This window comes from Myotis brandtii, unplaced genomic scaffold (genome assembly GCF_000412655.1).
Source record: "Myotis brandtii unplaced genomic scaffold, ASM41265v1 scaffold305, whole genome shotgun sequence".
NCBI classification, from domain to species: domain Eukaryota; kingdom Metazoa; phylum Chordata; class Mammalia; order Chiroptera; family Vespertilionidae; genus Myotis; species Myotis brandtii.
The window spans coordinates 4,232,599-4,248,944 of NW_005361652.1; the positions used below are offsets into that span (position 1 = coordinate 4,232,599).

General features: G+C 39.6%; 1 protein-coding gene across 2 annotated transcripts in view; it reads left to right on the plus strand.

Annotated features, from left to right (window-relative positions):
- The window catches only part of SYTL4 (synaptotagmin-like 4), a 96,757-nt gene that overhangs the window by 30,922 nt on the left and 49,489 nt on the right, over nucleotides 1–16,346 (plus strand). For both annotated transcript variants that reach the window (XM_005869894.2, XM_014542618.1), the window contains exons 2-7: nucleotides 2,614–2,793; nucleotides 3,563–3,778; nucleotides 3,912–4,021; nucleotides 4,478–4,580; nucleotides 14,482–14,583; nucleotides 15,082–15,157. In XM_005869894.2, the coding sequence (XP_005869956.1) occupies nucleotides 2,684–2,793; nucleotides 3,563–3,778; nucleotides 3,912–4,021; nucleotides 4,478–4,580; nucleotides 14,482–14,583; nucleotides 15,082–15,157 (717 nt within the window). In that variant the 5' untranslated portion in view covers nucleotides 2,614–2,683. The remainder of the gene's footprint in view (nucleotides 1–2,613; nucleotides 2,794–3,562; nucleotides 3,779–3,911; nucleotides 4,022–4,477; nucleotides 4,581–14,481; nucleotides 14,584–15,081; nucleotides 15,158–16,346) is intronic.

Genomic DNA, 16,346 nt, shown 5'->3' on the forward strand with positions numbered 1-16,346 from the left:
TCTGGGTGAGGGACTGAGGGCTGTTTTCAGGCTGGCGGGGGACTGAAGCTCCCAACCGCTCCTTTTTTTCTTTTTTATTCTGGGCCAGCTTTAGCTCTGAGGCTTGGCTCCAGCTCTTAGGCCTCGGCTGCTGAAAGCAGGTATCTGGTTTGTTTGGGTTCTATAATCGAAACACTGTTTCAACTCCAGCTCTGAGATCCTGGCTGGTTGAAAGCAAGTTTCTGGGGTTTTGTTTAGCTTCTATATTTGTAACAATGTTTCAAACTGCAAGCTCAGAGGCCAGCAGTGGCAGGCGGGGGACGTTGGAGTCCTCCGTCACTGAAGCAAGCAAGCCTCATGTTCGCTTCAAGCTGCCTGGCTGCCGGCCGCCATCTTGGCTGGCAGTTAATTTGCATATCGCCCTGATTAGCCAATGGGAAGGGTAGCGGAGTGACACCAATTTGCATGTTTCTGTTTTATTAGTGTAGATTATCCAGTAGGTAATTAGTAAAAAAAAACAAAAAAAAAAACAAAAAAAAAACACCTTAAGTTTAAAAGGGTTTGTTGTCTAGTTTTAAGGGAGAGCAGAGAAGGTAAATATGAACCTCATATCTCTCTCCTGGGCTCTGACTCACATGACTACCAAATATATATTTTCAGATATAGTCTCTCTTCCTAACGTTCAGCTCTGTGCCTTCAACATCCTGGGTCTAACTACCTGAATATGCTGTATGCAGCACAAACTCAATATGACTAAAACTATGCTTCTTGCCTTACTTCTAAACCCATTTCTTCTCTTACAAATGTTTAGATAAATACTTTACCAAAAAAGATCATTCAATATTTTCCTGCAACTACTTCTTTTCCACTCAGGGATGTATTTTCATATAGATCTACCACATTTTAAATGGCCACATAGTATGTTGTTATGTGGAAGTAGTATTTGGTTTAATGATTCATTTGTTAAAGAACTTTTTTTTCTCTTGCAAATAATGTTGCAGTAACATTCTTGTACATATACCCTTGCATTCACATTTGTGTGAATATTTCTATTAGGTAGAGTCTTAGAAGTGGTATTGCTTGACTAAGCAGTATGCATATTTTACAATGTGTTATGTACTATCAAATTGCACTTCAGTCTGTCCTTTAAGTCAGCCTTTTATATTATAGCTAATTGATCTCTGTAAAATGAATTTGATCATGTGACTTCCCAATATAAGAAACAAAGCAGCAACAAAGATGTTTGATGGATTTCTATTGTCTATATAATGAATTTTAAAATTCTTAATTTTTTAAGAGTATTTGAGATTTATATAATCTCACCCTGACCTATCTCTCCTAACATTGTCCCCTACTGGCAAACATATACTCTGTTGTATAAGACAAAATTCACCTCTTCTATAAAGCCTTCCATGTATGCAGTGCTCTCTTTTCCCTCTCTATGCAAGTTAGAATTATTTTCTTCCTTCTCTAAGTTCCATAGCATTTAATTTATGATCCCTCTGATAGAACTTAGTACATTGTACTGTATTTTTATGTATCTGTTTGCCCTACTACCCTGTGAACCTAAGGCAGGAACTGTTTTACGGATCTATTTCTCACACTTTGCACAATGGCTGTTAGAGTGGGTGCTCAACAAATGTGCATGGAATGGGTAAAGATATCCTTGAGGTAGTGTTAGCAATAAGAGATCAACCAAAGGACTTGTATACATGCATATAAAGATAACCAATGGATGCAAGACACTGGATGGGGGGTGAGGGCATGTGCCGGCGGGCGGCAGGGTATAGGGGCCGGTGGGAGGTCAATGGGGAAAAAAAGCGACATATGTACTACTATTTGTAATACTTTAAACAATAAAATAAAATTTAAAAAAAAGAACTTTGGGAGATAGAGTAGGTGATGGAAGTTTTGAAATGTAGCTGAAAGCTGAGTGAATCCTGGGAACATGGAAGTTGGTCAGGAAAGGAAAAATGGGCTTCAAATGGCAGGAATCCTCATGTGGTTTTCTCTTCTACTACAGAGAACAGGTATCTGATTTTTTGCATTAATAGACTTGGGGCTTGAGAACATTTAAAGTATTGAAAATTGGATGATTGAGGATCTGCTTGGTGGAGGGGGAGTTTGACTCATTTGGTCTGAACTCTTTCCTGACCAAGATGAAAGACCCAACCCTTTCCCGGAGTCATGAATAAGTTTTTCTACTTGAAAAATCAAAGCCTCTTAATGTTAAATCAAAGCCCCATCTTTAATTCAGGGGTGTAGGAATGGTAAATAGGTCAGATAATTCTACATTGTCTCTTTTTAAAAAATATGTTTTTATTGCTTTCAGAGAGGAAGGGAGAGAGAGAGATTGAATCATCAATGATGAGAGAGAATCATTGATCGGCTGCCTCCTGTACACCCCACACTGGGGATTGAGCCCACAACTCAGGCATGTGCCCTGACCAGGAATTGAACCATGACCTCCTGGCTCATAGGTTGATGCTCAACCACTGAGCCACACCAGCTGGGCTGCATTGATTGTCTCTTTAGCCTGACTCAAGGGGAAAGTGGTCTACTAAAAGCCTCTAGAGCTGTGGGCCTATTCTGGAGTAAATTATCTGTGTGAAATTAATTCTTAACTTATTTCAGGCAACTCTGGTAGCTCTCCTATGCTGGTTGCTTTGAAGAAAGAAGAATAGAAGGAAAAATAGAATAAGTCATGTCGGAGATGCTTGACCTCTCTTTTCTGTCTGAGATGGAAAGGGATTTGATCATTAGTGTTCTACAACGAGATGAGGAACTCCGAAAAGCAGATGAGAAAAGGATTAGGTAAGAGTTCCAGAAAAAGCATGGGTTCCCAGGCTTTTGACCAGTGATATCCAGACTTTTTCTTATAACTCTCACTAGAGGCCTGGTGCACAAAATTCGTGCATGCGCGCGCGCGTGTGTGTGTGTGTGTGTGTGTGTGTGTGTGTGTCCCTCAGCCCAGTCTGCATCCTCTCCAATCTGGGACTGCTGGCTCCCAACTGCTTGCCTGCATGCCTGCCTGATTGCCCCCTAACCACTCCCCTGCCAGCCTGATCGACGCCTAACTGCTCCCCTGCCAGCCCAATTGCCCCTAACTGCCCTCCCCTGCTGGCCTGGTCTCCCCTAACTGCCCTTTCCTGCCAGCCTGGTCGCCCCTAACTGTCCTCCCCTGCAGGCCTGGTCGCCCCCAATTGCCCTCCCCTGCTGGCCCAGTCACCCCTAACTGCCCTCCCTTGTCAGCCCGATCACCCTTAACTGTCCTCCCCTGCCAGCCTGTTTGCCCCCAACTGCCCTCCCCTGCTGGCCTAATGGCCCACAACTGCCCTCCCCTGCCGGCCATCTTGTGTGTTGGAATGATGGTCAATTTGCATATTACCTCTTTATTATACAGGATATGACTTTCAGAGGAACTTGTGTATGACGTTTACAACTCTTCATTGGCTTAGGTTGGGCTCTGAGGTGATTGCTTTCATAGAACTAAATAGTTTTACTGTCTCTACTCCACAACCCCTCTCTCTCTAACCTGTGCAAATCCTGAATAAACTTGTACTTCTTTTTTGGGTCTCGGCAGGCGATTGAAGAATGAATTACTGGAAATAAAAAGGAAAGGGGCCAAGAGGGGCAGCCAACACTATAGTGATCGGACCTGTGCCCGGTGCCAGGAGAACCTGGGCCGTTTGACTCCTAAGACCAACACTTGTCGGGGTTGTAATCACCTGGTGTGCCGAGACTGCCGTATTCATGAAAGCAATGGTACCTGGAGGTGCAAGGTGTGCGCCAAGGAAATGTGAGTGTCACTTAGGGCTGAGTAGAGAGAGGAAATGAGGCCCTGGCTGTGGTGAGACTTTCTCCTCTCAGCCTTCATTGGTTGAATGACAAGAACCATTATCTATCTGTCATTTTCTTATATTCCTTCCCAGAGAGCTGAAGAAGGCAACTGGAGACTGGTTTTATGACCAGAAAGTGAATCGCTTTGCTTATCGCACAGGCAGTGAGATAATCAGGATGTCCCTGCGCCGCAAACCTGCAGGTAGAGGATCTTTCTGGAGGTGGTTCCTTAAGGTGTTTGACCTCAAGTCATAGATCCTCTGGTGTGAAATCCTCATGTATTCTTTTTTTAAAAAATATATTTTATTGATTTTTTTACAGAGAGGAAGGGAGAGGGATAGAGAGTTAGAAGCATCCATGAGAGAGAAACATCGATCAGCTGCCTCCTGCACACCCCCTCCTGGGGATGTGCCCGCAACCAAGGTACATGCCCTTGACTGGAATCGAACCTGAGACTCTTCGGTCCACAGGCTCTAGCCACTGAGCCAAACCGGTCAGGGCACGTCATGTGTTCTTATTGGTGGTATCTTACCTTCATGGGCTCAGCCTGATTGTGGGGGAACATAAAGATTATATTGCTATCCCTTTTGAAAGTATAATGTGTTTCCCTTTCCCCCCTCATCACCACCACTCTGCCATGTTTTTGTTTGTTTTGAAGTGAATAAAAGAGAGACTGTGGGACAGTCCCTCCATCATCAGTCACAAATGGGTGATGTCTGGCCAGGAAGAAAGATCATTCAGGAGCAACAGAAGGAGCCCAGGTAAGAACCAATCATTTCAAGAACTGCTACACATCTCTTTAATTCTATTATTTTTTACTTTGTTCTGTCTCTAAAATAATAGATGTTCATTGTAGGAAAATTGGGAAAGTACAGAAAATAAAGAAGGAGGGAAAAAGCCCTGGTCAATGTGGCTGTTAGTTGGACATTGGCCCATGCACCAAAAGGTTGCTGGTTTGATTCCTGGTCAGGGTACATGCCCGGGTTGCGGGCTCAATTTCCAGCAGGGGTCGTGAAGGAGGAAGCCAATCGATGTTTCCCTTTCACATCGATCTTTTTCCTTCTCTCTCCCTCTCCTTTCCTATCTCTCTAAAAATCAATGAAAATATTTTTAAGGGAGGAAAACAATATTCCTAATCCTACTACCCATATGTAAACATTAATACTTTGGCGTATTTGCTTTATAAGGACAACTTAAAGATAAACACAAATAACACATACTCATTATTGAAAATTTAATCAATATCTATATATATAAAAGCCTAAGTGACCGTTCAACTGCTCGACCAGTAGCCATGACGTGCACTGACCACCAGGGGGCAGATGCTCAGTGCACAGGCATGGAAACATGGAACAAACTGATGAATCTCAGAGGGAAGGGGGAGGGGGGAGGGTGGGAAGAGATTAACCAAAGATTATATGCATACTAGAGGCCCAGTGCATGGATTTGTGCACCAGGCTTCTAGTAGGAAATAATAAAGAAAGCAACAAATCACCCAAATTCCTTTTTCAGGGTTCACATTATATGAAAATTATTTCATATATCTTTTTTTGCATATCTAGACATAGAGGGGTGAATGGGTACATAGAAAATCTTTGTAATATAGGATTATAATAAATTTAAAACATTTTGTTTAATTTTACTTGAATTTATCAGACTAAAATACTTAAGTAAAGTTGAAGAATTGCTAATCTTCAGACAAATGTGTTTTTTTAACTATCCTATATAATAAAAGGCTAATATGCAAATTGACTGAACAGCAAAACGACCGGTCACTATGACATTGCCCCCAATTGCCCTCCCCTGTAGGCCTGGTCCCTCCCAACTACCCTCCCCTGCAGGCCGGTCACTACAATATTGCCCCCAATTGCCCTCCCCTGTAGGCCCGTGTGGTCAGTGTGCTCCCACAGGGTGAGCGCCGCTCAGCCAGAAGCTGGGCTCATGGCTGGCTAATGCAACAGTGGTGGTGGGAGCCTCTCCCGCCTCTGTGGCAGCACTAAGGATGTCCGACTGATGGCTTAGGCCCACTCCCTATGGGGGACATCCCCTGAGGGTTCACAGACTGTGAGAGGGTGCAGTCCGGGCTGAGGGACCCCCCACTCCGAGTGCACGAATTTCGTGCAGCAGGCCTCTAGTAAAATATACCAGTCATTAACATCCCTCTAAGGTTAAGAAAAAATATTATGAAACATTGAACAGTTATTAATTTTTTTTCTAATGTCTTTTTGTTAAGGAACTTTTCGAGATAAAATTCACATACCATACAGTTAATCCACTTATAGTGTACAGTGCAGTGGGTTTTAGTATATTTACAGAATTGTGCAACCATTACCCCAATCGATTATAGAACTTTTCATCACCTTAAAAAGAAACCCTGTATCTTGTAGCTATTATTCCTCGCAGCCTCCCTATCCTTCCCTATCCCTAAGCAATCACTGATCTACATTCTATCCTATATAATAAAGAGCTAATATCCAAATGGTCATCACGCCTTCCTGCCCTCGTGCCAGGGCCAGGGGAACTGAGGCCAGGCGGGGGGACCTGAGTCCGCGTCCCCCGCACCGGGGCCAGGGGACTTGAGGCTGGGCCAAGAGACCTGAGGCTGTGTCCCCCCCCCCAGCAGGGCTTGATGGGGGACCTGAGGCTGCACCCCCCACCCTGCAGGGCTTGATAGGGGTGGGGCCGGCCGGGTCTGGGTCTCACGCAATTTCGAGGTGCACGCGGGTGGCCGGGGACTTGACTCTGGGACCCGCAGTGCGCCCCAGACTCTGACAGGAGGGAGATTTTCTATTTTTTTAAAATATATTTTACTGATTTTTTACAGAGAGGAAGGGAGAGGGATAGAGAGTTAGAAACATTGATGAGAGAGAAACATCGATCAGCTGCCTCTTGCACACCCCACACTGGGGATGTGCCCGCAACCAAGGTACATGCCCCTGACCGGAATCGAACCTGGGACCCTTCAGTCCACAGGCCGACGCTCTATCCACTGAGCCAAACCAGTCAGGGCAGGAGGGAGATTTTCATATACATTTTACTAATTGTCTTTCATCTCTGACACTTCTATTATAGAGAAAGGGCAAATATCAATATTAAAATATTTCCTCTAATTAATTCCCTTTTAATGTGCACGAATTTCGTGCACTGGGCCACTAGTTTTTATATATTTACCTATTCAGAATGTTTCATTTAAATGGAATCATACAATATGTGGTCCTTTGTGACCATCTTCTCTCATTTAACATAATGTTTTTAAGGTTCGTCTATGTGGTGGCATGTATCAGTACTTCATTTCTTTTTATTGCCAAATAATATCCCATTATATGTACATATCACATTTGTTTATCCATTCATCTGTTGATGGATATGTGGGTTGTTCCACTTTCTGGCTTTTGTGAGTAATGCTGTTATGAACATTCATTACGAGTTTTTGTTTGCACATATGATTTAATTTCTCTTAGGTAGATAGATACCTAGGTGTGGAGTTGCTGGGTCAAATAGTCATTCAGTCATTTTTTTTAAAGCTACCTATTTCAATATTGCACATTATAAGTGTACTGTCTGCTATGAAAGAGGAGATTAGGTTTCTTACACTCCCTCCCAACTTTTTCCCCTACTCCCAATTTTTATTACTCAAATTATTATGGCATTTATATTCTGTTATGCTATCATAAATCATCTGTTAGTTTTATCTTTTTTATTTTTAGTTCATATTTAAAATGATTGTATGCTTATAACCATGCACTGTACCATGACTTCTCTGAATTTCTGAGTTCTTTACTTTGATTTATTTCTTAATTACCTGGATTTTTTCATTAAGAAATTCCTTCAAGAAGGGCTTGTGGGTGCTATTTTTATTTCATTCTTTCATGTTGAGAGTGTCTGTCTACTAGTGCCTTTATACTTGAATGATATCTTGGCTGGATATTATATTCTTGGGTCACACTTTCTTTCCCTCAGAATGTTGTAGACATTATTGTCTTCTGCCACTGGATGTAACTGTGAAGAAATCTGAGGCTAGCTAGCTAGTTCTTATTTTTCTCCCTTGTAGGTAACTCATCGTGTGTGTGTGTGTGTGTGTGTGTGTGTGTGTGTGTGTGTGTGTAAACAAATTCCTTTATTTTTCTTTTAAAAATATTTTTCTATTGATTTCAGAGAGGGAGGGAGGGAGGGAGAGCAAGAGAGAGAAGCATTGATGAGAGAAAATCACTGATCAGCTGCCTCTTGCATGCCCCCTACTGGGAATCGAATCATGCCCTCCTGGTTCATAGGTCGATGCTCAACCACTGAGCCACACCAGCCAGGCTAGTTTTCTTGAAGTTTAGTAACTTAGCAAGGATATGTCTCAGTGGTGTATCACTTTTCCCTAACATGTGGTGTACCCTTGATGAGTTCTTTCTTCATTGCTGGACAAATTTTTTGTATTGTATACTCTGAACTTTTTTTCTTTTTTCATTAGTTAAGTTCTCCACCTCAGGGACATTGGATTTCCTTGTTCTCCATTTCTGTCCTTTTCTTTTACTATTAAATGCAAGAGGTAAAAGAGAAAGATGAATGCAATTAAGCATGATTAGCCCAACCCTTTCCTCTGTGCTATTACTTTGATTTTCTGCCAGTTTTTTCTTCCCCTCCTTCCCTTATTTCCTCCCTCCCTTCCTTTTTGCTGTTTCTAATTATTTGAAATGAATTATATTATTTAGGTTTTAATTTGTTCTCTCATTTCAATCTTCCTTTTCCTCTAATTTTGTTACTTTAATAGCTAGTATTTGAACTCTTGCATTTTATCAAACCTATATTCTATTCAATTCCTGTGCAATGTAAAAGATTCACAAGAAACCTACTTATTTTCCTAGGGCTATATTATTCTCCAGAATAGGTTCTTTGTTCATTTTTCAAGTTATTTCTCCCCCCCCACACACACACCTAATGGCATATTTATATATTTGCAAGACCATTTCTGCTGGTGAATTTTTGGCTTTTTATTTGTGTTTTATTTCTAACTTTTCCTCAGCCAACGACAAATAACTTTCTCACATTTTATATGATTGTTGAAAAGCAATATGGAAATATATTAAATGTGTGACCACACTGCTTCTGCCCCAGACAAGAGTTTTGGTATATGGACTAGCAGACTGTCTAAATGTACACATATGGGATAGATTCTTAAAAAACGTTTTGGTTTTATTTTTAAATTACAGTTTACATTCAATATTATTTTATATTAGTTTCAGGTGTATAACATAGGTAAGACAATCATATACTTTACAAAGTATTCCCCCTGATATTGCCAGTACGTACCTGGCACCACACGTAGTTATTAAAATATTATTGACTACATTTTCTATGCTGTATTTGCATCCTCATGACTATTTTATAACTACCAATTTGTACTTTTTCCCCCCAATATGTACTTCTTAATCCCTTCACCTTTTCCACTCAGTCCCCCAAACCCCTCTTCTCTGATAACCATCAGTCTGTTCTCTGTATCTATGAGTCTGTTTCTATTTTGTTCATTTATATTGTTATTTAGATTCCACATGTAAGTGAAATAATGTGGTATTTTTCTTTCTCTGACTGACTTATCTTACCTTTAGTGACAATATGGATGGACCTAGAGGGTTTCTTAAATTTTTAATTTACTTTTAAAAACGTTATTCTAAATGCACATTATGTGAACGAGGAAGAACTTTAAAAACTCAATAATACAGATAATTCGATAAAAAATGAACAAAAGATTCGAACAGACATTTCACCAAAGACAATATACAGGTGTGCAATAAGCACTTTAAAAGATGCTCAACATCATTAGTTACTACAGAAATGCAAATTAAGATTACAGTAAGATGCTACCATGTACTCACTATAATGGCTAAAATGAAAAATATTGAGCATTCCAATTGTCTGTAAGGATGTAGAGCAACTGGAATACTCATACACTGCTGGTGTAAATGTATAATAGTCAAGCCACTTTGAAAAGCAGTTTAGTAGTGTCTTAGCAAGTTAAATGTACACCTATCTTGTGATTCAATCATTCCATTCCTAGGTATTTACTCAAGAGAAGTGATAGCATATGTCCATATAAAGACTTATACATGAATGTTCATAGCAGCTTTATTTGTAATATCCAAAACCTAGAAACATCCCAAAGGGATAAATTGGCATTTGTTTATACAGTGGAATACTACTCAGCAATGAAAAGGAATGGACTACTGATACATGCAGCAACATGGATGAATCTCAGAATAATCATGGTGAGTGAAAGAATCCAAATAAAAAAGACACACTGTATGATTCTGTTTATATCAAATTATAGCAAATGCAAATTAAATTTGAGTGACAGAAAGGTGGATGGATTACCAAGGGGCACAAGGGAAGTTTGGGTAGTAATATATGTGTTCACTAACTTAATTGTGGTAATGGTTTCACGAGTGTACATACATGTCAAAACTCATCAAATTGCACACTTAAACATGCAGTTTATGTCAGTTATAATTCAAGTTGTAAAAAGGAAAAAATATATAGGATAATATAACCTTGATATCTTTCTGTGTCAGCACCAAGGGTCTACATCATTCATTTTACTATCTGTGTAGTATTTCCTTGTATGTATATACAACAAATCCTTAAATAACATTTTTTCATTCAACGTCATTTCTTTATAATGTTGATGACAAAAAACTTGATTCCAGGCCAAGACTACTATCTGTGTGGCATTTGCATGTTCTCCCCATGTCTGTGTGGGTTTTCTCTGGATACTCCAGTTTCCTCCCACATCCCAAACCTGTGTATGTTAGGTTAAGTGGTGTATAAATTATCCCAGTGTGAGTGAGTGTAGCTGGGTGTGAGTGTGCCCTGTGATGGAAGGGCATCCTGTCCAGTGCGGGTTTCTGTCCTGCGCCCTGAGCTGAGTCTCTGGCCACCAGTGACCATGAACTGGAATAAGCAGGTTGAAAAATAATTATCTTACTTGTTCTTTTTAATTTTTCTTAAATGTATGTATAACTCACATTTACTTCAATGTTTAATATTAGAAGTGCTGTGGGTCTTTATTTAGAAGGTTGGTGGTGTTTTTGTGATCAGAAATATGCCATAAGTACTTAACCGTTGTTTATATCAATTAGCCTGTGATAAAATTGGTTTTGTTATACGTTGTTTCACTTAAAGTCACAGTTTCCAAGAACCTATGGATGACACAAAGTGAGGAGTTACTGTATGTAGTGTGATTTTATCCACACAGCCTTGGGTGGGTGACTCATCTGTTTTAGGTGATGAGGCCCCCTTTTTCCTTTGTGGATAAGGATAAGAATGGCTTTATTTCCTGAACTTGATTAACACATCTGACATCATCGGTTAGAATGTAATTTCTGAATCCTATTGCTTCTGGCTGTCTATGACTTTTTGTCTCATTGGATCCAGAAAACTCTTATTTATTCTAAACATGAAAACAGATTAAGTGGCCATAAATGATCTTTTCCATAAAATTATGGAGCTTAAGAGATAATCTAATTCAACCCCCTTATTTTTTTACAGAAAAGAGGGCAGGATAAGTGATTTACTTAAGATCATAAAGATAGTTAGAGCCCAGGACTCCCATCTCTTAGTTTATTTTTTTACTGCACAGATGTCAAATAATTGCTTTTTACCCCTAGGGTTGTTTGTATTAGCTCTGGATCTGTATGTATTAATCTTTAGGGAAAAATACAAGCAGAAAATACTCTCCATGGACCATTGTTAAACTACCTCTCTGGAGGAATGGTTTTACTTTGGGTTATTTATTCTGTGGAGCAAAGGGGGAAAAAAGAATATTTCCAAAGTAAAAGTAAAATCAAGCTCCCTGCTGTGTCTTGGACTTTAAAAATGACTGCTGTTTCACTTCTTGCATTCCCTAGGATTTCAACCAATCCTGTTTTCATAGAGCTGCCTTAAACACCAGTTGATAACTTGGAAACTTTATTGTTTACTGCCTAAGACATAGATTTTGCTTACTTCAATCTTTGTTCATTTACTGTTTAGTTTATTTGTTAATAAATGCCCATGAATGCCTACTATTTGCCAGGCATTGTTTTAAGCAGTGTGACACACTAATGAATACAACGAAGTCCCTTCCGTGTTGTTTTCAAGGAAGCTTAAATTTGGGGGTAGGAAACACAGACAATAAATAATCAAGTAAATATATTGTATATAAGATGTTGACAAGTGTTATGGAGAAAATGAAGTAGACCGAAAGGTGCTAGGAAAGCATGTGTGTACATATACTGTTTTATTAAGGACATCCAGGGAAAAGTCTTAATAAGGTAACATTTGAACAAAGATGTGAAGCAAATGAGGGAGCAAACCCTGAGAGTATTTGGGGGAAAAGCATTCTAAGCAGAGAAAGCAAAAAATATAAAGACCTAAGGTGAGTTTGTGTTTGGCATGTTAGAGTAGTCTGGAAATGCATTAGAAGGGGGGAAGGGTAGGATATGAAGACAGAGATAGGGTGAAAAGCAGATCATGTAAGACTTTGTTGATACTGTAAGGACTCTGTCTTTTACTTCAAGTGAGATGGAGGGCTCTGAATGACTGATACTATTTTTTTCTTTTTCTAAATTGAAGTAAAATTCACGTAGTATAAAATTAATAACTTTAACATTTTAAAAAGTATGTATTTTAGAACATTTTAATCAATCCAAAAAGAAACCCTGGACCTATTAAGCAGGCATTCCACATTTCTCCAAGCCCCTAACCTGCTTTCATTCTCTATGGATTTGTCTATTCTGGACATTCCGTATAAATGGAGTCAATGAAATGTGGCCATTTATATCTGGCTTCTTTAAATTAACATAATTTTTCAATGTTCATCCATGTTGTAGCATGTATTAGAACTTCATTCCTTCTTACTGTTGATAATATTTCAATTTATATATAGACCACATTTCATTTATCCATTCATCCATTGATGGACATTTGGGCTGTTGGCTATTGGGAATAATGCTGCTATAAACATTTGTGAACAAGTTTTTTTGTGGAAACATGTTTTCATTTCTCTTGAGTGTATACCTAAGAGTGGGATTGCTAGGTCATATGGTAATTCTATATTGGATTTATATTTTAAAAGCTCATTTTAGCTGTTGAGTTGAGGATACATTGTGGGGGACAAGGGCACAAGTAGGGAGTTCAGTTAGAAGACTATTGCAGCCATCCAGGAGCTAGATGATGGTGGTTTGGACCAGGGTAATAGCAGTGGAGGGGGTGAGAACTGGTTAGATTTTAGACATACATTGAAGATATAGCCAAGAAAATTTGCTAACACATTGGTTTTGTATTGTGAAAGAACAATGGGAATCAAGGATGATTCTTAAAAATTTTGACCTGAGAAATGAAAGGAGGGAGTTGCCGTTTGATGAGATTGAGAGAAGAGCGGGTTTGGGGGAGGATTAGGGCTTTGGTTTCAGACTTGCTATGTTTGAACATCCAAGCAGTCAATTAGGCTCTTGGAAATATAAGTCTGGCATTTGATTGAGATATAAATTTAGGAGTTATCAATTTACTAATATGTAAAGAATATGAGATTAGATAAGGTCACATAGGAATAATTCCAGATAGTGAAGAGAAGCAGTCCAAGGAATAAGCCTGGACACATCCAAAGAGTAGAGATCTAGAACATGAGGAAGGACCAGCACAGGAGATTGAGAAGGAGTAGCCGGTGAGGTCAGAGGACCAGGAGAGTTTGGAGTCCTGGCAGCCAAATGATATTACTTCAGATCCTTGAGGAAAAAATTTTTTTTCTTGCTGCTCTCACAAATTCCTAAAAGTAAGGGGTCTAGGAATTGTGTTCTTTCCTTTAGAGATGAGGATTGCTCTTTTGAATGACTTGGTCATTTTCATTAAGCTGAAAAAGAATTCTGGTCTTCTGAATACTGTCTTCAAACTATATTGCTTATTTGTATATATACTTTAAGCCCCACTGAGGGCAGTTAGTCAAGAATGTAGTCAACAAATATGTGAGTGCCCACTCTATGCTAGTTTCTCTTCTAGGCATTGGGAACACAACAGTGAACAAGATGCATGCTCACTGATCTCACAGAACTTAGGCTAATGGAAAAAGACATTAAACAAATCATTTGTTTAAATTATTGAACAAATTAAATAATTTCTTTAAAAGACATAAATAATTAGATATGTGATGACTGTTACCAAGAAATCAGGATGCTTTAAGAGCACATAGGAAGGTTACTAATGCAGACTTAGAGCAGCTTGGCCAGAGAGAATATGGAAGGATTAACATATAAGGAGAGACCTGAAGGAGTTGATTTAGCCAGATGAAGAAAATGGCCATTGTGAAAAGAATATCCAAGGCAGAGGAAAGAGGGAGAGTGTTGTTAATTCAGGGAACCAAAAGAGCCTCATCATTCTGGAATGTAAAGTATAAGGTGAAGTGGAGGTTAAAAGATGAGTCTGGAGAGGTGAGCAGGGGTCAAGTCATAAGGATTTTCTTGACATGCTGAGTTTGAACTCAATCCCAATAGCAGTGGGGAACTGCTGAACAATTTTAAAAGTATACTCAGATAATTATTCTAGAAAGATCACTTAGGCTACCATTGTGAATAGGTTGGAAGGAAGGCTGATACTCATCAGGAGAGCCCACTTCCTTTATATCTTGGCTCTTGGGTTTTATTCTAGTGTACCAATCGAAGTGCCCAAGCCGAAAAGTGGAAAGAGTGCACTGGAGGCTGAGAGTGAGAGTCTGGATAGCTACACTGCTGACTCAGATAGCACATCCAGGTGAGATCCCTGCAAATCCCTGCACATCTGTTCAACCAGACTTCCCATTTTGTTCTCTAGCATCAGAATGCAAGGCTCCTATGCCTTCATTGTTCCTGACTTCTCTTCAGCAGGTTGAATGAAGTCTTCTCTCTGACCTTGCTACAAGTCTTTCATTAGCACTTCAACTGTTGTCTCCAATCACAGCCTTCAGGAGCATGCTAACTTCCACAGGCTACAGTGCCTTGGAGGAGTGTTCCTGGACCAGCAGCAACAGATGCTGCTGTCCTTTAGGAATTGGTGTGTGTGTGTGTGTGTGTGTGTGTGTGTGTGTGTGTGTGTGTGTTTGTGCAAAGTTGCTTATCTGATCATCTGCATTACTTCAAGGAAAATCTGATGTGAAGTTTATCTTATGGATTTGGTGAGAGCAAGCCAGTTGCTTTCCTTCCCTAGAGCTTGGGTCCTTAGAAGAGGAAAGGGAGGAGGTGGTTTTGTTATAACTTCTGTATCTACCTACAGGAGAGACTCTCTGGACAGATCTGGCCTCTTTCCAGAATGGAAGAAGATGTCTGCTCCAAAATCTCAACTAGAAAAGGTAATCCCCCTCCCTCCCATATTCCCTCTCTCTCTCCCTCTGTCTCTGCTCTTTCATTTCTCAGGAAGAATTTAAAGAAAAAATTCAACTAAAAAAGTTTAGTTCTGATTCACTTGGGAACATTTTCTAAGGTTTTGCTTGAAACATTTGAGAAAATAGGTTTTGTACTACTTCCTGGGATTAAATTAAATTCCTAAGATTAAGCTTTTCTTTATGTTTGTAAGAGTTTAGTGAAACTCTGAGCCTTGTTCTTTTTTATTTTTATTATTAAAATTTTTTTCAATTACAGTTTACATTCAATATTATTTTCTTTTAGTTTCAGGTGTACAACATAGTGGTTACATAATCATGTATTTTGCAAAGTGATCTCAATATTTCAAGTACTCACCTGCCACCATTAATAGTTATTACAGTATTATTGACTATATTCTCTATGCTGTAATTTACATCTCTGTGACTATTCTGTAACTGCCAATTTATACTTCTTAATCGCTTTACCCTTTTCACTCAACTCTCAAACCCCTCCCCTGTGGCAACCATCAGTCTGTTCTCTATATCTGTGGGTCTATTTCTACTTTGTTTGTTCTCTTTTTTTTGTCCTTTAGATTCCACATTTAAGTGAAATCATATGGTATTTTTCTTTCGGTGTCTCACTTATTTCACTTAGCATAATATCATCTAGGTCCATCCATATTGTTACAAATGGTAAGACTTCATTCTTTTTTATGGCCAAGTAATATATATATACTGAGTGGCCAGATTATTATGACCACCCCATCAGTACTTCGTTGGGCCACCTTTTGCCTTCAATACTGCAGCGATTCTTCTTGGCATTGACTCCACGAGATGTTGAAAGGTGATGCGAGGAATCTGACACCATGCCTGATGAATAGCACTGTCCAGTTCTGTGAGATTTGATGGTTGCGGAACCAGCTGCCTGATGGCTCTTTTAACTTCGTCCCACAAATGCTCAATTGGATTGAGATCTGGTGATTGTGGGGGCCACCTAAGCAAGGTAAAATCTCCCTCATGTTCTTGAAACCACTCCTGCACAATACAAGCACTGTGGCATGGTGCATTGTCTTGTTGGAAGAAGCCATCTCCATTGGGATACGCCATCAACATGATAGGATGAACTTGATCAGCAACGATACTTAGGTATGTTGTGCTATTCAGATGTTGTTCCACA